The 26,597-nt window shown below is 45.2% G+C and overlaps 1 protein-coding gene across 1 annotated transcript in view; it reads left to right on the top strand.

The window, feature by feature from the left end:
* Window positions 1-26,597, top strand: part of VAT1L (vesicle amine transport 1 like) — a 158,965-nt gene that overhangs the window by 41,347 nt on the left and 91,021 nt on the right. The window contains exons 5-6 of the mRNA XM_078785709.1: window positions 6,228-6,331; window positions 8,675-8,730. Coding sequence (XP_078641835.1) covers window positions 6,228-6,331; window positions 8,675-8,730 — 160 coding nt within the window. The remainder of the gene's footprint in view (window positions 1-6,227; window positions 6,332-8,674; window positions 8,731-26,597) is intronic.

Below are 26,597 nucleotides of genomic sequence, written 5' to 3' on the forward strand. Positions count from 1 at the left end.
TCATATTGAATGGGAATTCAGATACATTTTATAAACCTGTGTAGTTTGGTAGACGAAGCAAAACTGACTAGGAGCCGTTCAGCGGCAGCCATCTTGGATTTATTGTTCATCCATGATTTAGGGGATGATCTATTGAGCTAGTGTCATGATAAACCAACTAAATGGATAACCAGACTTTGGAAACCAAGAAATTGAATCAAAATGTATTGTAATATATATTATGGAGCACAAGACATGACTGAATCTGCCACATCGGTGGCCAGTATTGGCAGCCATCTTAGATTTCTTTATGAACCAATGATTTCACTGAAATAAAAAGTACAAATATGGATTCCTTGACCCCAAAAACATATGACTGGACACCAAAATTATAATCATATCACACTCGGAACTGAAGTTATAGCAGTTTCCGTAATACGGAAGTTGCCCGGCGGCCATTTTGTTAATAAAGTACCGATTGTTAATTTTTATGGCTGAGTTATGACTGAGTTATCTTTCTTTATCATAATAGGCCACAATCAGTTGAAAAAAAATCATCTATGGGTAAAAGCAACTCTCAGAAATACTATTTTAGCTATTCTGGTGGCCATTTTGGATTTTTGGCCGCCATCTTGGATTTGAGGCAAATTTCAGGGTGGCCCACAAGCTTATTCGACAGAGTATGATCAAAAGTATATAAATCCACTGAGAAAACCTTGACTGGAAAACGGCGCCATTTCTGCCTGGCATGGACCTGTCTATTAAGATGATCGAATGTTCCGCCTGGTTCGTGGTTAATGCAAATGAAAGATCCCACGGTGTCTTTCGGGAAGAGCAAATTGGTTATCTCCGGCACCCTGAACAGATTACAAATTTCTGCCCTGACTTACTGGAAGGCCACAACAAAACCACCCAGCATAACCAAACCATCAAATCTAACAAAAACACCCAGCACAACGGAACCATTAAATGTAACAAAACCACCCAGCATAACCAAACCATCAAATGTAACAAAACCACCCAGCATAACCAAACCATCAAATGTAACAAAACCACCCAGCATAGCGAAACCATCAAATGTAACAAAACCACCCAGCATAACCAAACCATCAAATCTAACAAAAACACCCAGCACAACGGAACCATTAAATGTAACAAAACCACCCAGCATAACCAAACCATCAAATGTAACAAAACCACCCAGCATAGCGAAACCATCAAATGTAACAAAACCACCCAGCATAACCAAACCATCAAATCTAACAAAAACACCCAGCACAACGGAACCATTAAATGTAACAAAACCACCCAGCACAGCCAAACCATCAAATGTAACAAAACCACCCAGCATAACAAAACCACTGAATGTAACAAAACCACCCAGCATAACTAAACCACCGAATGCAACGAAACCACCCAGCATAAGCAAACCACCGAATGGAACGAAACCGCCGAATGTAACAAAACCACCCAGCATAACTAAACCACCGAATGTAATGAAACCACCCAGCATAAGCAAACCACCGAATGTAACGAAACCACCCAGCATAACCAAACCACCGAATGTAACTGTCATGTATGAAGCTGCAAATATTCACCGTTGTATCCCTACACCGTGACCGCGGGTTTATTTCCGTTTTTCCGGAAGTTACGGCCCAGCTCGTATGGCGCTGCGGTGAATCGGGCCTGTATCGGGAGAGTCAATAAACGTGCAACAATCGATCGTAGTCTGTCGAGATATGTCGGTTTAATTTTTACATGTGCAGACAGCAGCAAGGTCAGTCGATCGCAGACTTCATTGCACACCTCAAAAAACTGTCACATCTGTGTGAGTTTGGGGACACGATCGATGACATGCTCCGTGATTTGCTGGTGGTTGGCATGTCCGATGACCGCACTCGTAGACGCCTGCTTGTTGAGAGAAGACTGACGTTCCAAAATGCCAGAGACACCGCCATTTCCATGGAAAGTGCTGAACGCAACGCTACAAGCATCGGTGCCACTCGCTCGTCTGGTACCAGCCCTGCTGTGAATCGGTTGGATCATGATCAGCCAAAACGTTGGAACAAGGCTCCTCGTCAGAAGCCAGTGCGGTCTCGAACACACAACAAATGTTTTCGGTGCAACGGAAAGCACCCTCCGGAGACGTGTCGCTTCAAAGATGCAACCTGCCATTTCTGTTCAAAAACTGGCCATATTGCTCCAGCTTGCATCACTCGCAAATCGGGAAAAGAGAAAGCTGCTGACAAGAAGATTCATCAGTTTATCGGTTCGGAGGAACCTGAGTTTGATCAGGTGAGCTGTTTCCAACAACTCAGAATCGTGTGACCTGTTTCATATTGATTCTCACCATAAGCGGGACCCTTTTCTTGCCACTGTTGTCATCAACAATCGGCCATTGCAAATGGAGGTCGACACTGGTGCGGCCGTCTCGCTCATCAGCCATGCTGTTTTCACAAACCTGTGGAGTGATGCTGACCGACCCCATCTGAAACCTACTACCTATGGACTCTCCACCTATACAGGTGAGAAGATTGTTCCCTGCGGTGCATGTGACGTCACGGTGGGCTACGATAACCGTGAGTTTCACCTACCCCTGGTCGTCATTCCTGTAAAGGGCCCTTCCTTACTCGGCAGGAACTGGTTGAGCATAATTCAACTGAAGTAAAAAAGCATTCATCAACTCCGGGCAGCCAACGTTTCTCCTACCGCAGCATACACACTCAAAAATGTGCTGGATACGTACCCGGATGTCTTCAAGGATGAGCTTGGAACCTTGAAAGGACATACGGCTAAACTCAGTGTTGACCGGGATGCCAATCCTATATTTTGCAGAGCTCGCCCAGTCCCTTTCGCCCTGCGGGAGCGGAATGACAAGGAACTGGATCATCTTGAAAATCTGGGCGTCATCGAGCAAATCCAGTATGCCGAATGGGCGGCGCCCATCGTTCCGGTCATAAAATCGGACCAGTCCATCCGCATATGTGGAGATTATAAAATGACCGTGAACAAGTGTTCTTCATTGGATAAATATCCAATCCCGAGGATCGAAGACCTCTACGCTCGTCTCACGGGAGGCAAGACTTTTACGAAACTCGATCTCAAATCCGCCTATCTACAGCTCCACTTGGACGAGAATTCGAAACAGTATCTTACCATCAACACACATCGTGGGTTGTACAAGTACCACCGACTCAGTTTTGGAGTGAAATCTGCACCTGGAATTTATCAACGTTTCATGGACAGTTTGATTGCCGCTGAACGCAACGTCGTTTGTTACCAGGATGATATTCTGTTTACTGGTCGTACGGACGCGGAACATCCACAAAACCTGGATAGAGTTCTGAAGAAGATTTCTGACTCCAGCCTACGTTTATGTCGAGACAAGTGCAAGTTTATGGTGCCATCAGTCACGTACCTGGGTCATACGATTGATGCCGAGGGTCTACACCCGACAGATGAGAAAGTCTGAGCTATCAAGGATGCTCCTGCTCCACGAGATATAACCGAATTGAAGTCATACCTTGGTTTGGTTCAGTTCTATGATCGTTACATCCCGAATGTGACCGACGTTTTGGGCCCCCTTTATCGGCTTTTGCGGCTTTTAAAGCACGTAAAAATGAACTCAGCGTGGAAAATGGTTGCCTAATCTGGGGATGTCGTGTCGTGATCCCGGAAAATCTGCGTTTCAGGGTCATGCATGAAATCCATGACTGTCACCCCGGGATTGTGAAGATGAAGTCATTCGCTAGAAACTATGTGTGGTGGCCGAATCTTGATGCTGATGTCGAAAATCATGTTCGACATTGTTTCCCCTGCCAGAGCACCCGGAATACACCTGCGAAAGCGCCACTGCATCCCTGGGAATGGCCCAGCGAACCGTGGCATCGCCTACATCTCGATTATGCCGGGCCTATTAACGGCAGCATCATTCTAATAATTACGGACGTGCACACAAAATGGATCGATGCCAATGTGACGCGTGGTACTACGTCAGCCATTGTCATCGAAAAACTCAGACGCTGTTTCGCCACTCATGGTCTGCCCAGGATGATCGTGAGTGATAACGGTACGTGTTTTTCCAGTTCCGAGTTCGCCGAGGTCACACGTCGGAACGGCATCAAACATAAGTTTGTCAGCCCACATCACCAGGCTTCAAATGGCTTGGCCGAACGATCCATGGGAATCATCAAATCCGGATTGCAGAAACTTCAGGAGGGAAACCTGGAAACAAAGCTGTCTCGTCTCCTGTTCAAATAACGCATCACGCCACAATCAACAACCGGTGCAGCTCCGTCTGAGTTATTGATGAAACGACACCTGAGATCGACACTTGACAATCTCAAACCGGACATATCATCAAATGTTTATCAGAGCCAGCTTAATCAAAAGTTGGTGCCCGATAAGTCGTCCAACAGTCGCTGTATCAACATTGGAGATCCAGTGTTTGCCCGAAATCTTGGTGCAGGTGCGACGTGGCTACCGGGGGACATCATCGAGAAGCCAGGTCCACTGTCCTGCGTGAATCGCCTGCAGGACGGCTGCGAAATTCGTCGACATCAGGACCACATATCCTACCGTCACTGTCAGTCGATAGAGCCTGCAGCAATGCAGCATCGTCACAGTCAGGACAACAGTTTGACCAACCACTGCCGGAGATCGTTGTGGCCGCTCCAGCTGGCTCGGATGCCCCGAAAACCTCTGCGAACGCTACACCCTTCGTGGAGACCAAAGGAATCACCTCAGACTCTGTATCCACTGGTCCATCGCCACCCAAAGGAATCACCTCGGACTCTGAATCCACTGGTCCACCGCCACCCAAAGGAATCACCTCGGACTCTGTATCCACTGGTCCACCGCCACCCAAAGGAATCACCTCGGACTCTGAATCCACTGGTCCACCGCCACCCAAAGGAATCACCTCGGACTCTGTATCCACTGGTCCACCGCCACCCAAAGGAATCACCTCGGACTCTGTATCCACTGGTCCACCGCCACCCAAAGGAATCACCTCGGACTCTGTATCCACTGGTACACCGCGACGCTCAATTGTGAGAGAAAAGCACCCGACCGTTTGAATCTTTGAACATGTTCTATTTTCCCTTTGACACTCGTTCTATTTTCACGGTGACACATGTTCTATTTTCACGGTGACACATGTTCTATTTTCACGGTGACACATGTTCTATTTTCACGTATTTTCATTATTCTCATAATCGTTTGCACACATATTTTCACATGTTTTGGAAATGTTGCTTTTGAAATGTCAATTCTGGAAATCTAGCACGTATTGCTCTTGGTAATTTTGGACTTAAAGGGGAGGATGTCATGTATGAAACTACAAATATTCACCGTTGTATCCCTACACCGTGACCGCGGGTTTATTTCGGTTTTTCCAGAAGTTACAGCCCAGCTCGGATGTCACTAGGGTGAATCGGGCCTGTATCGGGAGAGTGAATAAACGTGCAACAATCGATCGTAGTCTGTCGAGATACCTTACAGTAACGAAACCGCTGAATGTAACAAAACCACCCAGCATAACTAAACCACCGAATGTAACGAAACCACCCAGCATAACCAAACCACCCAGCATAACCAAACCACCGAATGTAACGAAACCGCTGAATGTAACAAAACCACCCAGCATGACAAAACCACCGAATATAACAAAACCACCGAATGTAACAAAACCACCCAGAATAACCAAACCACAGTCCATAACTGAACCACCAACCCTTGCCAATTAAGAGACTGTTATGGCAGCACCGATGTCTCTGTGTGACGAGTCTGGTACAGCTGTGATGATGATTCTTTATTAACATTTAGATAAATGTGGTAATCTTCAATAATTCAAGATTCAATACTTTATTACCACATCAACTTGACAGTTGTTAGGAATTTGAGGTAGTGTGCTCTTAAAGACAAAAAGAGACTATAATTCGTCTTTTTCTTTATTAAAGTTAATGTTGGTGAATGTAAAATTGTATTCAAACTGCCATTGTTTTTCCCCTCGTTAATCTATAAGTAACAATGTTTATTTTTTGGTGTAAATGTTTGGCCCACCCTTGGTGACCTTTCTATACAGGTAAAGAAGATGAAGCCAAAATGACCTTGGTATTCACAAAACTGCTGAAAATTTTACACGAACTTGTGAAAACCTTTTAACACTCCCCTTGTGTTTTATCACACATTAAATTACTCATAGCTAGAGATCACCATGATTGTCTCTGTCTTTCCCACACATCCAGAATCAGTCCAGAGGGGGTGGACATTGTCCTTGATTGCCTTTGTGGTGAGCATACAGCCAAAGGTCTTTCTCTTTTGAAACCAATGGGAACTTGCATCCTCTATGGTGAGTTTCATCTCCTCCATTGCTTGTTTGCATGCTCACTGTTATGTACGAAACATAAGGTATGTTTATATTAAAGCGTTAGGGCCAGAATGTCCACTCGGGCAATCTAATATGGCAGAAAAGGCTTTATACAGGAAGTGAGCTCGTTTCTCCGAATGTTGTCACACTAATTCTCGCTTTTCTTCCTGCATTGACAAGTGTTATGATCTCGTGAGATTATCATGCTCTCGTGAGATTTGAGTGAAGAGAAAGTTTTTTTTCGATGGCAGATAAAGCGTTTTAGGTGGAAAAGGAGGACACAAAACCAGATGACATTGTTTTTAATTTGGTGTATCATCAACACACATTTTCTTTCTCTACAAGAACGAGGCTCATGGAAGAGCAAGGTTAAATTGACAGTGGGGTAGTGGGATAACAATTGTGCACAAGCAACAAGGGGATAAACAAACAAGGGAAAGGAGGAGGAGAAGAGAGAAAGAGAGAGGAGGGGAAGGGAGACAACACTGAAATCGATGAGTAAGAGGGTTCGGTTACGAAAGGTTGATGGGGCTAATAAAGATCATGGGTCAGAGTTTGGGATTACATGAGATGTCTGTGCACCTTCTCCTTCAAGCCCAAGAGGGATGAGTGAGACAGAAAAGCCTTGGAAAGGTTTTTCCTTCGACGGGAGAAGTGAGGGATAAAAGAGTTGAGGTGTGCAGTCAAACTGGATTTTGGAAGTTTAACCAGAAGGGGGTTACTGGAAGAATGCGTCCATCTTGGAATTGCTGATGAGTGTCAGAAGACTGACAGAGCAGAGGGAACAACGTTCGAGAATAGAGAGCGCTGACCTGTTTGACATATGAATAGCAACACGATGTCATGCTTTAGCCTCATCACAAGAGATTCCAATAACTTTGAAATGAGAAAAGACACTTTTGCCATATCATGGCTTCACAACCACAAAACACCCCGGACAATGTGTGCTGATATTTGGGGATCTGATGATGACCTTTCCTTTGTTGCCCATTGCTGAGAGGTCAACCCTGCCCATCTGGGTCCATGCAAGTAGGTATAATATAGATGCTTTGTTCAGGGAGGCCTATTTGGACATTAATGTGAGGGCACAATGTAACTTATACTATAGAGGCTTCAAGGAGTTTTCTAATTGCAACATTCCTGGGCTTTATGGCATATGTATGGGACTATTTTAAGAATTGACATGGTCATACCCATTATCCATGTAAGACCCTGATGAAATAACGTAAACGTTCTCAAAGATATACGTACTTGAAAGTATTCAATTTCCTTGGGGTCGGTATTGCGTGTTGCCCCTCCATATCCGAAGTTTGAATCCATTGTGTGTCTGGGTTGGGGATCTTTAAAATTCCTTGTTTTAAAATACTCGAAACACCCACGCCTTTCGGGAACATTGGCAAGTCGTCTCCCCCCCCCCCCCCCCCTTGTAGGTGGGAGTTTTTTTCTTTGTGCCCATCACCTGACCCTGGGTACCTCCAGCGCATTTGCAGAATTTGGTGTATTGGCTCAGAATTTGGTGGTTTTTTTTCTATGATTTTCAGGCATACACAAAGGTACATAAATATAATTTCCTTGAAGGGAGGACATTTGTGGGGGAGGAGGGGGGGCTTAAAAACTTTTGCAGACTCCGAGGTTCTTAGCCCCAACATTTGGGGCCTAGATGCTACATTTCAGCCGTGAAAGAATAACGTCTAAATGCACAAATACACAAACAAGAAAGACATCATGCATAACACGATACTTGCAAAATCCACCCCTCCCCCCACAAGAAAAGTTGCCATGGATACATCATATTGTCCATTTCATTAATATTAAAATTGACTATCTTAATCAAAACTCGGGTCAATCGGATTAAAATTGACCATTTTGCTGATAAAAATTGATGATTTTAGAAGTTTGACCTTGAGTTGATCTTTTGACCTCAAAAATAGTTGCTTTCCCAATTCAGTGATGCACTTTGCAATTGCTGTTTAAAATTGAAGTCAATCGGACGAAAAATGACGATTTTAGAAATTTTACATCAAGATGGCCTTTGACCTTTGACCTCAAAATCAATTTGACCAATTCTCAGTTGTGACTACCTCTGCAAATTGGTAAAGTTTTATGATGATCAGTTTAGAATTGTGACCTGTAGGCGATTGACAAACAGAAAAACAAACAGACAGACAAACAGATAGAATAACAAAGTTGACCAACCAATATACTTGAAGAATGTTCGATTTTGCAAGTAACAAACACACAAACACTTGAAGATATTTACATAGATTGTAGGATTCAAGCACAAAGGTATTTCATTAATTTTTGTACTCTTTTCAAACTGTCTAGGATCATCAAACATGGTGACTGGGGAAACAAAGAGTTTCTTCAGCTTTGCCAAGTCGGTGAGTCCTACTGTGGCCTTCATTTGAACAGGCTGTACTGTTTTTCGTTTTCAACAGTAGTGTGATATTTAGAAGCTCATTTAAAATGAGAGGTCACGGCAATACGACACTTTCAAAATGACGTAATCCTCCCCAGATTGCGCAGAAACTCCTAGTAACTAAGTGAATCGGGGCGTCCTGGACATATTGGACATGGACATGCTGTCTCCCTTTGCCTGCATAACATACTACAAAAACCTTGAGGCTCCTGCTACCTATGCACGTGTTCTGTTTGTTGATTATAGCTCTGCTTTCAACTGTATTCTGCCTTCTAGATTGTTCAATTGCCTCCTCAACCTAGATGTTAATCAATCTCTGGCCCTTTGAGTCCTTGACTTCTTACAGAATATAACTCAGGTGGTTAAAATCAATAACAGATACTCTAAACCCCTAAGTCAGTGGTTCTTAACCTTTTTAAAGGCGCCGAACCCTAACGAAACCCACCGAACACTCGCAGAACCCCTCAAATTTGACCAAAAACTTAAGAAGAATTGCATCTTAATGCGTTTTCTGTTCTTCTTTTCGGGAGGCGATCTGGGAAATGCGTGGTTTTGTTTTGGCAAGGGCCACCCTCAAATCATTTTCGCATGCAAGCCTGCTCCTTTTCTTTGTTTTAATGTCCACCAGTTTCGAAAACGCATGCTCGCAGAGATACGTTGTAACGAACGCCGTGAGGATCTCAAGGGCAATTTTAGCGATGTGAGGATACCCTTCCATTTGGCGGCACCAAAACGTTGAGAGCGCTGTTGTGCTGAAGAGTTGTTGTTGAGTCTGGCTCTGCTGAAGTTTGATGAGGTCATCGAGGTATTGGTCGTTGACATCTGCCGTTGCAACCTCGAAAGTAAACGGCTGCCGCACCCATGCTGGGTATTGCCCTTGGTCGGGGAAGTAGCTGTCGAATGACTTTCCCAGCTCATCCAAGTGCGTGGCAATCGCTCGCTTCAGCTCCCCCGGTACAGCAGTGCCTCCAACTTCAGACTCATCTTCGATCCCGCTCACGCACTCGTCCAGTAGCGAAAAGTTCCCGAAGTTGTCGTTCTCTGTTCGCCGCCTCCACAACGGTAACTTCTTTCGGAAAGCGCTCAGCTTTTCTTCAGATTCGATGACATTCACTCCACCGCCCTGCATCTGGCAATTGAGATGATTGAGTGCGTCGAAGATGTCAGCCAAGTACACCAAGGCAAGGATGAACACTGACTCTTGGAAGTGCGTTGCATGACAATGCTGGTGTTCTCGCAAAAACAGGGCTAATTCTACACGCAAGGCAAAAACACAGCTCACTACCTTCCCTCGTGATAACCATCGAACGTTAGAGTGGTAGAGAAGGACTTCGAATTCAGAGCCGATTTCATTGCACAGCTCTTTGAAGATGCGATGATTCAGAGCAAGGCTTCGCACATAATTCACAGTTTCAACGACGATTTTCAGAACATTGGCCAGTTTTGGAGGCAGGGTTTTTGATGCCAGCGCGTGTCTGTGCAGGATGCAGTGCGTGACGATGATGTGTGGTGCATCGGCTTTCACCAGCACTCCAAAACCGGATAGGAGTTGCATCCCAGCATGGCTGGAGCTCCGTCCGAGCAAACTGCAGACACCATGTTCCACGAGAGACCGTTGCTTCTGAAGAAGTCGTCCACAAGCTTCTTCACGTCAGCTGCCTTCGTCGTTGTTGTGAGAGGCTTGCAGAACAGAAAGTCGTCCTTGATCTCGTCTCCTTTGACATAACGCACAAATAAGATGAGCTGGCTCAAATTCGAAACGTCGGTGGTCTCGTCGAGTTGAAGGCTGAATTTCGCCGGGCTCGCGACTAAATCTGCAACTACCTGGGTGAGGATGTCGTCGCTCGTGTCGTCGATTCTGCATCTGATGGTGTCATTTGAGAGTGGAATGAGAGACAACTTGTTTTCAGCAGCTTTTCCCAGCATGATGTTGGCCATCTTCAACGCAGCCAGCTTGATGAGTGTCTCGCCAATGGTGTGCGGTTTGCCCTGCTTTGCGATCAGGTACGCAACTTCATACGACGCGGTGAGGATCGGTTTGTCAATTGGAACGAAGCCAAGAGTGGGCAAGGTAGCACTTGCATCGAATCGGACTCTCTTCAATTTGAATTCATCCAGCGTTGCGTCTTTGTACTGCCCCTCGCCGTGCAGTTTTTTGAAGTTCCCGTAGTTTTGCTGGTGCTAGGCTGGAGTTGCTCAACTTGACATTGCAAAGCATGCATTGAGGATGCTGACTTCCGTCCCGTTCCATCAAACACGTGAACCCGTACCGCACGTAATCCTCCGACCACTTCCTTTTTTTGCTCGACATACTGCAAAAAAAAGAAAAAAGGAACAAACTGATTTTAATTGAGTTCGGGCAAATAATTATATGACAAAAATAAAAAAAGGAACATGCTTAAATATAATCAGTACCCCTCTGAAAACTGAGAAATTTTGACGAAGAAAACATAACTTATAGTTACGATAACGGGATTTATTATCTACTCAACTCTATGTCACTTCAAATCCCATTATAATATTACATAAAAACTGCGAATTGTTTGTTTTGAATTGCGACCAAAGGAGTTATATCACCTCCACCTAATTTTCTGAGTAATTCAATCATATTTTATAATCACCATACACTTTTGACTTTAATATAACTCCGAACCCACCCTGCATATCCACAAACATTTCCAAATTACTTTTCAATTAATCAGTAACTCCAAAGTAAGGTGCGACCAATGACGCACGGCACACGACAAGCTAATCGAGGCTATTCACTGGAATTTCCGAACACCTGCAAAGTCCAAAATCCAGTAAGTAAGTAAGCAAGTAAGCACCATCAACAGAATAATTAGCAAGTTGCTCATTGATTCAACTTACTACAGTCAGTGTGAAACAACTTATCTTAAACACAGACCAGAGAAACCATGAATAGGATGGGAATACAATTACAAATAACATTTCCATTCGTTCGTAACATATATAGCAAAATAATAATAACTAGCCGAAACCCGTGGAACATCCACGGAAGGGAGGATGTGGTGTATGGATAGACTGTACCATTATGGATGGCATAGGGGAGCGCTCATGGGATCTTCTTCTTCCATTAAGCTCCAATTTTTTCTCTTTAAGTTAAGTCCAATCAGTCCTCTCTGCTCGAAGTGCTCAGGCCATGCCTTCCCGCTCTCATACTTTTATTTCCGTTCGGTGTAGAAAGAGATTGACATATCGTTCGTCTGTTTTCAGCTCGTTATCTTTAAGCTTCCTTACGTCTCGCCAGCTGCTACACCTCTGTGAGTTACGAGGATTTATGCAACGCCCCCCGAGTATCGCAACGTCACTCCATTTAACTTTATTAAAATGACGATAAAGACGTGAAACCCGTGGAACATCCATGGAAGGGAGGATGTGGTGTATGGATAGAGTGTACCATTATGGATGGCATAGGGGAGCGCTCATGGGATCTTCTTCCGTTAAGCTCCAATTTTTTCTCTTTAAGTTAAGTCCAATCAGTCCTCTCTGCTCGAAGTGCTCAGGCCATGCCTTCCCGCTCTCATACTTTTATTGCCGTTCGGTGTAGAAAGGGATTGACATATCGTTCGTCTGTTTCAGCTCGTTATCTTTAAGCTTCCTTACGTCTCGCCACCTGCTACACCTCTCTGAGTTACGAGGATTTATGCAACGCATCCCGAGTATCACAACGTCACTCCATTTAACTTTATTAAAATGACGATAAAGACGTTTCCTTATATATCCTAATTTAAAATGTTCAAGGGAATAAAAAGACCATTTCGTTCACACCACACATGTTCACACCACTCGGCTGTCCAATCAGCGGACGGCTCGCTTCGCCTTCGCCCAGCAGACGCCAATACGATGGCGTCGTAAGATGGCGTCGTATCGGCAGTTAATCGGATGCTTTTGGGCCCCAACGTCGGCTAATTCAGATTTTTCGAGTATGGCTGTACGTGATAAACAAAGAGCGTGGTTCGTAGATTGTAAATCCATGAGTGGCGTGGGCATCAGGTCACTGGGTGCGGCGTAAAATGGATAAAAAAGTCGAGTCCTTACGCTATTATTATATAGATATTGATAATAAGCGTAATTACACATAGATTCAAAATGGATACAAAACTAAAAAAAAATAAAAAAAAAATTACAATGCGTTTCGGAGGACCTCCGCTGAACCCCTGAGACTGGCTCACTGAACCCCTGGGGTTCGGTCGAACCCAGGTTAAGAACCACGGCCCTAAGTATTAGCACAGGAGCACCTCAAGGATGCATGCTGTCTCCTCTCCTGTACTCTATGTATACAAATGACTGCATCTCCCATCAGGACTCTGTCAGAATGTTCAAGTTTGCAGATGACATGACAGTTGTGGGCCTCATCTCCTCTCGTGATGAATCGGCCTACCGTGCCGAAATCTCCCTCATGGCCAACTGGTGTCACAGCAACAATCTACAGCTGTCCATCACAAAAACCAAAGAGATGGTTGTGGACTTCAGGGGGGACAGGATGGAGCTTTTGCCTCTGGTCATCAACGGCCAGGTGGTGGAGCAGGTCTGCAACTTTAAGTTTCTCGGCACCACAGCTCAATGGAATACTGTTCTCCCCTATGGGCCGGTGCTCCTGCCTCACACCTAGCTCGGCTTCACGCTGTTGAAACCAAAGCTTTCAGAATTATTGGAATCTCCCGCGATGAAGCTATCTCTGAGGGCCTTTCACTCACTCACCGCAGGCAGGTAGGTGGTCTTTCTGTCTTCTACCGACTCCTCTCCGGCCTTGCACCCCCAGCTCTCTCTGTGCTCTGTCCCCCAAATATTCCTACAGGTCGCACAAGATCTGCCAGCAACCCTCTGATGGTTAAACTGCCGAAATCTCGGCTCTCTGCTCACCTTCACTCTTTCATTCCTCTTTTCTCCCGCCTCTGGAACAAACTCCCTCACTCCCTTCAATCCCACTCCTCCCTCCAGGTCTTTAAAACAGCTGTTCACCACCATCTCTTATCTTCCCCCATCCAAAACCTTGATCTCTTCTACCCCCGCTAATTCACCCCAGATCCACCTTGTTTGAAATTCCAACTTCTTTCCTGGAAGTCCTGGCAGTGTCCATATGTTTTATACCTCTCCCACCGCCCCCTTCCCATGCCCTCCCCCCCCCAAAGCCCTCGCCCTCTCTCAGATCTCTCGATGTCTCCATGTCTCTCGGTCCCTGCTCTCAAATGTTGTGTTTGTCCTTCCCCCTCTCTCCCCATCTTGTCTACCGCTCCCGATGTTATATGTTTTATGTGTCGGTTTGTCTTTCTGTGTGATTAATGTTCGCTCTTTCACGAGCCTCGATCTTGTATACAAAAAAAAAAAACAAAAAAAAAAAAAAAAACACCATCTCCTCCTCTCTAAAGTGGGAGGATAACACCATCTCTATCATAAAAAGGGCCCACCAGAGACTATTCTTTCTGAGGCAACTCAGGAAGTTCAGGGTGTCAAGGGAGGGCATGCTCCAGTTTTATCGCGCTGTCATTGAATCCACACTTATTTTCTCAATAACTGTTTGGTTCAGCAGTATCACGGCCCAGGAAAAAAAGGAGCTGGACAAAGTCATACGTACAGCCTCCAAGATCATTGGAACTGACCTGCCCTCTTTTTCCTATATCGACGAGTCCCGAATGCAGAGGGTTGGCCTGAATATCCTTAAGGATGCTTCTCACCCAGCTAACCCCCTGTTCGAACTCCTATCCTCAGGGAAAAGACTCAGAGCCCTCAAGGTCAGAACCTCTAGGTTCAGGAACGGCACATATGCTACTGCCATCCGCATTCTGAATGCACAGTACCACTCCTATAACTATTAACTACTCATGAGTTTATAATGCACTTGGCACTTTAGCTACAGGCCATTTTAAATGCTCTTATACGCACCTTATAATGTATACTATGACCACTGAATGTTTGGATGTTTACCATGACTTATTAATGTATGTTTTTTTGTTGTTGAACTTTATAATGTGTATAACGACCACTGAATTTTTGGAGGTTTTCCATGCCCCATTAATGTATGGTTTTTTTTGTCTTTAAGAGCACACTACCTCAAATTCCTAACAACTGTTAAGTTGATGTGGCAATAAAGTATTGAATCTTGAATCTTGAATATTTCATGCCCCCTAGATAAGGATTGAAGAATGAAACGACTAAAAAAACTTTTAAAGAAGCTGAAAATACTACCTTCAAGAAGGGGTGTGCCTAGGGAAAATGAAACGGTTGGAGAACGTCCTGATGAACTCGTCCAAAAAGTTGATATCTTGCAGTTTGTATTGCAAAAACTCTTGATGATATTGGCCCATGGCCCATGAAAGGCCGAATGTTCATAGACTGGCGCCTTCTAACCAAACCTTCGTGCTTTTTAACACCAATGGAAAGGTCGTATCTGAGGCTTGTCGATGCACAGGGTAAATTTAAAACGATGATATTTACTATTAATCTGGATATTTGCATTGATTGGTGAAAGGAGACGTGTGTGTGTGTGTGTGTGTGTGTGTGTGTGTGTGTGTGTGTGTGTGTGTGTGTGTGTGTGTGCGTGCGTTATAACCCCACCCACCGCTAGCTAATTGTATTAACAGGAAATTAAAAGAACCAGATTACATATATATTGTTACGTTGTAAAGTGCAAAAGTGCAAAAGATGTCAATCGTGTTCCTGCACTTCCATGGCCTGCGTACATGTGAAATCCCCATTCACATTTCACTCTTCAACCACAATTCAATTTCCAATCTCACAACCACACAAAACCACAAAACCTCGACACATAAACAAATGCCACCCACAAGACACTTTGTGGCTCACAAACCAATCCACTCACCGACCATGCCGTCAATCTCACCCGCCCCCATTCCAAATTACTCATGTCCCAATTTTTGAGCAAGTACCAAATACTCGGGACAGTAAACATCAAGGCACCTTGCCTTAAGTGCAGGTAGTCGCAGGTTGGTCAGGTCCAAGAGTGCAATCCAACCTGCTGAATTCCAAATTTATCCCATGGGGCCTATCAAGTTCCACCAAATTTCCTTGATCTGACTGCACAAGCATGTGGCTCCGCCTCCTCCGGTGACCTTTACTACACTACTACCCTTGGCTACGACAGCACCGCCCCTCTACTGTGCAAGGGCCATCGGGTATGTTGAGCAGCCGAAATGCCAACATGGCCCACGAGTGTCCATAAGGGTGCGACCCACCATCCATCCTTCAGGCCCCCTGCCAGGAGTAACCACCTTGGACCCCCCAGAGGGCTGAATCCCCCCAGGGTCCTGCGACCCTGCCGGCCCAAGACACTCGCTTGGGCGGCGCCCCAATGGACAAGGGACGGCACACTCCAACAGACCCCCTGTGGGGTCCAGGTTGTACCACGACACCCATGGTCGGGTCCCACATCCAAAACTCGCCAGTGCAGCTCCCCAGATGCCTGGCACACCCCAATTTCCAAGTGGGCAATTTCCCACGAGGCCGACCCCAATGACCTCTCCTGGTCTGTATTTCGCAGCCCGGGGACCAACTCCCTCCAAGGCTTCTCCAAATCAAACTCCCATTGCAATTTGAGTTTAAATTTACTTTTAAAAATTTTGGCCTCGTGTGCCCAACCGCAGCTACAGGTTACAACCCCTTCTTCGGGTTTTTCTGCCCCTCCATGCATCTGTTCCAAATTCACTAAGGGGATTGCCTTTTCTGTGGCTCTATTTCTCGACTCCTCCATGTCCGAATCCAGCTTGGGGCCAAAACAACCCCCTCCCCCAACCCCCAGCTGGGTATTCAATTTCGGACCCTTTGGTGCACAATCGTGGTTTGTGGTGAGGGTCCCCTCGGTCATTTTAATCTCATCCTGGGGATATTTGACAGACCGACTCACCTCGTCTCCCAGACTCTGTTGGACCCGAGCAATCTCCTCCTCGACAATACTGTCCAAGGTGCTCAGCCGCTCCTGTTTCAACATCATTCTCATCCCCAATCAATTGTGGCCCCAACAGGTCTTCATCTATAAACATCCGCTCTGGTTCCGTTACACAGGCCTCCAATATTTTCTCCACCTCTTGCTCCAAATCACCGCCCTGGGTACTGCAAAAATTCAAATTCCTCCCCCTGCTGGTGCATTCTGGCATCTACGCAGATCTGACAGCCTTCCAGGTCCTCATTTAATAAACATTCCCTATTTACTTCCAAACATTCCCCCTTTACTTTTGAACATTCCCTCTCCTGTGCCCCAATTTCATTCTTTATTTCTTCCTTTAATTCATTCGTTTGCTCTCTTTGGGTTTTCGTTTTTCTTTTCAGCTTTTATTTCTTTATTCCAGGCATCAATTTTGTTGGTTTGAGTATTATTTTGCTCACTCATTCCCTTCATATCTCCCTTCAATTCATAAATTTGGCCCCCCAATTGTTCACTATTGGCATTCATTTGTTCTCTCATTCCCATTAACAATTTGACCATGGCCTGGAAAACCATCGGACCTGCCTCCTCGTTTGATCGCTCAGGCACGGGGGAGCTTCCAACACTACCTTCAACAAACTCTACCCTCGGCCTGCTTCCTTGCTCTTCGGGACCCTCCATCTGCTCAGCCATGTCGTTCACGTCCACCTACGTGCTGGCCGGCAGTTCTCGTGTGCGCATACTTTACCTCAGAAAAAATAATAATAATTAAAATTTAGCGATGCGCTGCCTTGCGCTCTTTCCCGACACCAATCAACTAAAATTTGGACACCCCGGTCGCTACGATTACCTCACCCTCAACGAGAGAAAGACGACCGATAAAAATTTAGATTCCAAAAGCTGAGCGCAATTTTCCCTCAGCAGGTGTCGAACTCGCAACCCTCAGACACCGAGTGTCCGTCGGGTCCGAATCTCACACTCCTGACACCAGTTGTCGTGTCCACCCTGTAGTGAAGACCTCAGGACGACAGATGACCAAACGAGCTTTAACTCCGAGGCATTTACCCAAACTATGGTGGGGCCTTTTACACGTGTGGGGGTGGAGGGTGACAAGACTTACCTGCATGGATTTCACTTGGGCATCATTGAACCCACGACAAATAAACAAGACAGACACAAAATTGAAAATGTAACAGATAACGGTTTAATGAAAATAAATGCAGGCAATAACTAGATGAAAGGTGAACTAAATTCCTAAATGAGGGACCCTCCATTCAGACTCGATTACATGACACAGGGAGAAATAAATAAAAATAAATGTGTAGTGTGGTGCGTTGGCTGGTACTCAGCTCTGGTCTCCCTCACATGACCCTTGAACCCTGATGGTCGTCGACTGGGTCCAGGTCCTGCACGGGAAAATGCCCAAGGGCGTGAAGTCACGCCTCAACCAGCCGATCCACGCGAGGTAGCCGAAATTCCTCCTCCTCCGATGGCCCAGGGAGAGAGAGAACAATGGCGCGACCGCTTGTGCCCAACCAGCATGAGGGAGAGAGAGAGAGAGAACAACGGCGTGACCGCTTGTGCCAAACCAGCACGAGGGAGAGAGAGAGAGAACAATGGCGTGACCGTTTGCGCCAAACCAGCATGAGGGAGAGCACGCGAATGCGACCGCCTGTTACCAGACCAGGACAAAAAGCCAATGCAACTCGAACCGCCTGTTGGTGACGAAGCCCAGTGCAGAGAGCACGCAAATGCATCCACCTTTCACGAACACCAGGAACCGAGAGAGAGAAAATGGCAGGACGTGTCATTTTTACTCATAGGTCTCGAACGTTCTCTCTGACGTCACACTCGCTCCACTCACCGAGCGCCACCCCCTCACCTTATCCAATCGTCCTTCGGGGCGTGGCCTCGTGGTCACTCTTTGCGCCCATCGAGATGATTTGCTGGGTGGTGTCAGCGGTAGTGTCCAGATCCGGTCGGCGATCAACAACAACAACAACATGCATTTTAAAGGCCATTTTCCCTGCTAGAGCGGGGGTTAGCCTTGCGGTCCCCATGACAATCTTTTCCATCTTGCCCTATTTTCTGCATCTCTCCTTGTTAACCCCCTTGCCCGCATTTCTTCTTCCACCATCTTTAGCCAAGTCTTTCTCGGTCTTCCCCGTCCTCTACTTCCTTCTACATTCATTTCCATCACTCTTCTCAACCAGTCACTTTCATCCTTCCTCAACACATGACCAAACCATCTCAACCTGTTCCTCTTCACAGCATCAATCACAGGCTCTATTCCCATCATTTTTCGCAATTCATAATTTGTCTTCCTCTCTCTCAACTATACTCCGCACATCCATCGAACCATTCGCATTTCCACCCTTTCCAACCTTCGTTGCTGCTCTACGTTCATTACCCATGTCTCGCTCCCATAAATCATAACACTTCTCACACATGCAGCAATTGCAGCATACACCTTTCCCTTCAGCTTCAACGACACTCCCCTCCTCATCAGCACGCCACTCAGTTCCCGAAACTTCTTCCATGCACATCTCACTCCAGCAACAATTGCCGAGTCTGATCCACCTTCTCCATTCAGCATGTCTCCGAGGTAGCAAAATGTTTTCATACCTTCCAGCTTCACGCCGTCTCCAAGATCCAACTCAACATTTCCTCCATCTGAAGCTCCCTCTGTGCACACCTTACATTTGAATGTAGCTGCCACACTGGTTAATGAGCCTCTCAGACCACTACATTTTTGATGAACCCACTCAGCGCACATTGTACATTGAATGGAGTTCACTCCGACACCCTTCCTGCACACAGCACAGGGCCACTTCCCAGTTCTTTCCACCTCACCATATGCTTTACCTCTTGCCATCACCTTCGTCTTTCCGATATTCACCTTCAGACCTTTTGTCTCCATACATTCCTTCCACTTGTTCATCTTTTCCTTCAGTCCATCCATACTTTCCGCAATCAACACCAGATCATCTGCATACAACAACGCCCAAGGGCCCAAGGAAAACGCCCAAGGGTGCGAAGTCACGCCTCAACCAGCCGATCGACGCGAGGTAGCCGAAATTCCTCCTCCTCCGATGGCCCAGGGAGAGAGAGAACAATGGCGCGACCACTTGTGCCAAACCAGCACGAGGGAGAGAGAGAGAGAGAACAACGGCGTGACCGCTTGCGCCAAACCAGCATGAGGGAGAGCACGCGAATGTGACCGCCTGTTACCAGACCAGGACAAGAAGCCAATGCAACTCGAACCGCCTGTTGGTGACGAAGCCCAGCGCAGAGAGCACGCAAATGCGTCCGCCTTTCACGAACACCAGGAACCGAGAGAGAGAAAATGGCAGGACGTGTCATTTTTACTCCTAGGTCTCGAACGTTCTCTCCGACGTCACACTTGCTCCACTCACCGAGTGCCACCCCTCACCTTATCCAATCGTCCTTCGGGGCGTGGCCTCACGGTCACTCTTTGCGCCCACCGAGATGATTTGCTGGGTGGTGTCAGCGGTAGTGTTCGGATCCGGTCGGCGATCGCTTTATTTAATTTAGGCGCTGATCGCATGGCTGGTGGTGTAAGTGTTATAAGAACAAAGAGGAAACTACAGAGGCAACTAGATACAGGGGATCTACCCTTATACCCTAACTAATTAGCATAGCCCCACCCCCCGCATGGAGACAAATATACACTTGCGCGACATCCGGGCCTGACTTGATTACAGGAAGGTTTATTCTTCTTCACGACAGTCGGAGCACACTAACCTATACAATCTTACCTTGACTAAGGTATTTCATTACCCTCCCCCCCCCCCTCCACAAACGTAACAATATATATATATATATATATATATATACAGTGAAACCTTGACTTACGAGTGCACCAACCTACGAGTTTTCCGAGATACGAGCCGTCGCTCGGGCGGTTTATTGCTTTGAGATGCGAGCCGAGATCTGAGTTACGAGCTTACGCCACCCGCCACCAAGTGGGTTCCGGTCACATGGTTATCTTGCCGTGCAAGCATCTCTGCCGTATATCGCTGCTGTTTTGTTTTCGCATTTTGGTTATTTTGGAGCTTACGCCACCAGGTGGGTTCTGGTCACGTGGTTATCTTGCCGTGCAAGCATCTCTGCCGTATATCGCTGCTGTTTTGTTTTCGCATTTTGGTTATTTTGGAGCTTACGCCACCAAGTGGGTTCCGGTCACGTGGTTATCTTGCCGTGCAAGCATCTCTGCCGTATATCGCTGCTGTTTTGTTTTCGCATTTTGGTTATTTTGGAGCCTACGCCACCAGGTGGGTTCTGGTCACGTGGTTATCTTGCCGTGCAAGCATCTCTGCCGTATATCGCTGCTGTTTTGTTTTCGCATTTTGGTTATTTTGGAGCTTACGCCACCAAGTGGGTTCCGGTCACATGGTTATCTTGCCGTGCAAGCATCTCTGCCGTATATCGCTGCTGTTTTGTTTTCGCATTTTGGTTATTTTGGAGCTTACGCCACCAGGTGGGTTCTGGTCACGTGGTTATCTTGCCGTGCAAGCATCTCTGCCGTATATCGCTGCTGTTTTGTTTTCGCATTTTGGTTATTTTGGAGCTTACGCCACCAGGTGGGTTCTGGTCACGTGGTTATCTTGCCGTGCAAGCATCTCTGCCGTATATCGCTGCTGTTTTGTTTTCGCATTTTGGTTATTTTGGAGCTTACGCCACCAGGTGGGTTCTGGTCAAGTGGTTATCTTGCCGTGCAAGCATCTCTGCCGTATATCGCTGCTGCTTTGTTTTCGCATTTTGGTTATTTTGGAAAATTTTCTTAGTTTTAACCATGGGTCCTAAGAAATTGAGTGCCAAGGGCAGTACTGAGAAGAAGAAGAGGATGATGTGCTTGGATATAAAACACACAATCGTCGAAAAACATGAGCGAGGTGTGCATGTTGTCGACTTGGTGAGGCGGATGTGAAGGCAGCTGAAGATTTTATTATAACTTTTGCCGAACTGATAGAAGCCGAACGATACATCCCCCAGCAAATCTTCAACTGTGACGAGACAGGGCTCTTCTGGAAAAAGATGCCGAGGAGGACGTATATAACGGCAGAGGAGAAGAGCATGCCAGGCCACAACTTGTTCAGAGTGCCGGCGATAGCTCGCCTTCTCTTTGTGGAAGACACGGTGAGATCCTCAACATCCAACAACTAATAGGACGCAAACGGGGCGCCCAGTTTAGCGGTACACACATTGATGAATCACCCTGACTGTGAAACACCGACATGACAGGTTATAGCTGGGTCGGGATTCAAACCCAGGCTGGACAGTTTAGAGTCAAGTGTGCGTACCTCCAGTCCAGGCCATCCTGCCAACTTGTATGCTGCATACAGGTGAAATATAAAGCGCGAGATATTTTTTATATATACTGTATATTTAAAAAAAAATTGGTGTGGTTTTTGGCGGGCTGGAACGGATTAATAGCATTTCAATGCATTTTAATGGGGAAATTTAATTTGAGAAACGAGCAAATTGAGTTACGAGCTCGGTCACAGAACGAATTAAACTCGTAAGTCAAGGTTTCACTGTATATATATATATATATATATATATATATATATATATATATATATATATATATATATTATATATATTATATATGTATATATATGTATATATATATATATATATGTGTGTATATATATATATATGTATAATGTGTGTGTATATACAGACTTGGCATTTAATATGGAATATTTTTTTTGTGGGGGTGAACTTACTTTTCAAGATGTCTTAGAACCAAAAGTTCATTGGAATTATGTTGAAATTATTCTCGATTTTGTTAATGTGACCTTTAAAAGAAACAAAAACCACATTTGACATTTCAAAACAAATAAATTGATCCTTGAAAGTGATGTAAACTGATATCGAACTCAATTCATGGACAGTACAGTGTTAAACTTCTGTACGTTTTCCAGAAGTATCTCTTTATTTTGCACATTAGCCAAAAAAAATTTTTTTTTAAAGAAAAGTTAAATTACGACTGGGATTACGGACAGTAAAATTACAGTTCAATACTTCGTTTAACCCCCACGAGCATTCAGGAGAGCACGTACATTTTGAGGCATGCTGTTCACGAGATTTGCCAAGGTTTGGACAGGAATCGCTTGCCATGCAGTGACAATAGCCTGCTGCAATTCACGCACAGAGGTCGGCTGCTGGTCCAAGTGGTCGATTTGACGCGTTAATTCTGCCCACATGTTCTCTATCGGATTCATATCCGGGGACATGGCAGGTCACTCCAGATGCTCTACACCACGGTCAGCAAGAAAGTGTTGGATCATGCGAGCACGATGAGGCCGTGCATTGTCATCTTGGAAGACAAAGTTTCCTCGAAAGGCTGCACAAACAAATGGAAGCAATATTTCTTCCAGAATGGCCCTGTACTTGAACTGGTTCAGGTTTCCATTCAGAACAACCAGGTTAGTTTTGCCCCCTGCATGAAAAGCAGCCTAAACGGTCACTCCACCACCTCCAGCTTGGACTCTTGGCACTATACAATCTTTTTTGTAGGCTTCATGCACTTGTCTGCGCACTCGAGTGCGGCCATCTTGACGATAGACCAGAAATCTAGACTCGTCACTGAAGATCACGTGATTCCAGTGTCCTGGCTGCCATTGACGGTGCTCTCTGGCCCACTGCAATCGGTGCTGGCGGTGTTGTCTGGTCAGGCGTGGCTTTCTCAGGGGACGCCTGGCACGATAGCCTGCTTGAACCAGTCGTTGGTTGACTAGCCTTCTGGATACAGGCACATTTGTCAGTTGCTGCCACTCAGCCCTAAGCCGATTAGCTGACTTGGTACGGCCATTGCGGACTAACCGGTGCAGCTGGCGATCATCCCTCCTTGTGGTTCTGCGGGGACGTCCTGGCCTCGGGATTGGAGTAGGGACACCCCTCTGAGCATTTCGTTTCAGGATCTTTGACACCTGACCTTGAGTGATGCCATACTGCCGAGCAATAGCACGCTGTTTCATGCCGTAATTTCGTAAAGCCACCACTCCATGACAAACAGCATTGTCGAGTTGACGGACCATCTCCAGGGGAAGCGGCAATAACTTTTGGAGACGTGCAGCAGTTGTTTTCCACTAATACAGAACGCAACAACCCTTGTATACCCGACTGTGAAGCCAATCATCAAATGCACCTGTCCGTACATTTTGCCACGCCACCTGTGATATAATCCTGTTGTTGACTTCTTGCTGCGACAGACAATCAGTGACATGGTTCTTTTAATAAATAAATCAACCAAGTGTAAAAGAAACTCACCAAACTGATATACTGAGTTAAGAAATTAAACCCAAGTCAAGAAAAAATATATATTCCATATTAAATGCCAAGTCTGTATGTATGTATAATGTATGTATGTATATATATATATATATATATATATATATATATATATATATATATATATATATATATATATATATATATATATATACTACTGGTCAAAGGTTTTAGAACACCTCATTTTTTCCAGTTTTTATTGAAATTTATGCAGTTTAATGTCTCAATGTACTCTGAGATTAAGCATAGAACAAATAAACAATTGGAGATAAAAAAGAAATCATAGAATCATTTTGTTTAACAAAATTTAATTTTAATTTTTGACTCAGCAAAGTAGCCACCTTTTGCAGATGTAACCGCCGAACTCACTCGTGGCATTCTTTCTGCAATGGAAATCAAATATTGTTCAGGAAGTTCTTCCCAACACCGTTGCAGAACTTCCCACAAATGTGTTGCACTTGTAGGTTGCTTTGCTTTCACCCTTCTGTCCAGTTTATCCCAAACCAGCTCGATGGGGTTTAAGTCTGGAGACTGTGCTGGCCATTCCATGATTTGAAGCCTACCGTCTTGTTCTTTTCCTCGAAGGTAGTTTTGAAATAGCCTGGAGGTGTGTTTAGGGTCATTATCTTGCTGTAGGATGAACCCCTGACCAACTAGGCATATACCAGAAAATGTTGCATGGCACTGCAAAATGCTGTGGTAGCCCTTTTGGTTCAGGGTGCCAGTCACTCTGTGCAAGTCGCCGACTCTGGATCCAGCAAAAGAGCCCCAGACCATCACGCTTCCTCCTCCATGTTTAACAGTTGGTGTCACACACTGAGGAACCATCCTTTCGCCTGCTCCACAGCATACAAAAAGCCTGCGTGATGAACCAAAGATTTCAAATTTTGATTCATCGGTCCATAAGACCTTCTTCCAGTCTTCAGTCGTCCACTGGCGGTGCTTCATGGCCCAGGCAAGCCTCTTTTTCTTATTTTGCCATCTTAGCAATGGCTTTCTTACTGCCACTCAACCTGTCAAACCTGCAGCTCGAAGTCTTCTCTTCACAGTTGAAACTGAGACTTGCTTACTTCGACCAGTGTTAAGCTGTGCTTGAAGCTGTTGTCCTGTGAGCCGCCTATTCCGCAAGCTGTTGACTCTCAGAAACTTGTCTTCAGATTCTGTTGTGGCTTTCTATCTGCCAGACCTCTTCCTGTCAGAGTTTCCTCCAGTTTCCAAGTGCCTTTTGATGGTGTAGGAAACTGTACTCACTGACACCTTGGCTTTCTTTGCAATTTCTCTAAAGGAAAGACCTACACTTTTAAGGGTTATAATGGCCTGTCTGTTTTCCTTTGTTAATTGCCTTTTTCTCACCATTATGATAGCAATATACTACTTCCTGCAGTGCAATATTGTCCAAATAATGCTTCAGAGGGTGTAATAGCAGTCTGTTCCAATACTGCTTTTATACAGACAGGGGGTTTGTAATCAATTAATCAGCAGAGGTTGGGACACCTGTCGGAATTGTTTGCATCAACTTTCAAGGCTTAATTTACTTACATTGCTGCAGAACAGCTGTAAGTTGTTAACCGATTACTTGTTCCCTGAAGAAGGCCTTTTTTTTAGCCGCGTCGCAGACGCTGCTCATAGAGTGCCCTCTGCTGTTGTTGTTGTTGTTCTTCTTCTTGTTCTTGTTCTTGCAGAGAAGACAAAACCTCAAAGCTCCACCCATTCTGGGAACCATAGCTCCACCCATTCTGGGAGAGCCTTCATATAAACAAATATACACCATTTTATTAACTCGCATAGCTTTGAGACCTGTTTTGTAGGACCGTGGTGTCTTCCTCTCTCACACAGTTTTATTTCAAATCAAATTCGATATATCATTTCATTTTTCACAGTCGCTAACATAGTTTTAGACTCGGTTGAAAAAAAACGGGAAGAAAATCCGATGAAAGTTGCCCTTTATAGAACGAAATGAATTCTCAAAGGCCTGTAACTTCAAGTCCATTGAGATATATTTTTTTTAAATTGCGGCATGGTCAGTCATACACCGCCCGAAATAAGAGACGGGAAAATGCCGAGATATATATATTTTGTTTAAATCGCGGCATGGTCAGTCATACACCGCCCGAAATAACAGATGGGAAAATGCCGAGATATATTAAAAATTCGTCCATTTGATGACAATCGTCATGATGAAATATTTAATTTATACGTCATCACAATAATGTGGAGAGAGGAGCATAGCTTCATTCACGTGTCGCCACACACGGGAAATTGCCGAGATATATATATTTTAAATCGCGGCATGGTCAGTCATACACCGCCTGAAATAACAGACGGGAAAATGCCGAGATATATTAAAAATTCGTCGCCACACACGGGAAATTGCCGAGATATATTTTCACTTTGCACAAAAATAACATCAAGTAATCGAATCAATAGGAATGTCCTGTGCCTATAACATCGACGTTATAGGCACAGCTGCATCTAGGCATTGTGTAACATCGACGCGGCTTTTGTTTTAATTAAAACTTTTTGTACTTGTTTTGCAATATAACTGTGCAATTTACATCATTTTCCCGTTTTTGCTAACCTAAACTTTTTTTTAAACCTCGAGCAGTTTA

This window comes from Myxine glutinosa, chromosome 10 (genome assembly GCF_964187855.1).
Source record: "Myxine glutinosa chromosome 10, kmMyxGlut1.1, whole genome shotgun sequence".
Lineage (NCBI taxonomy): Eukaryota > Metazoa > Chordata > Myxini > Myxiniformes > Myxinidae > Myxine > Myxine glutinosa.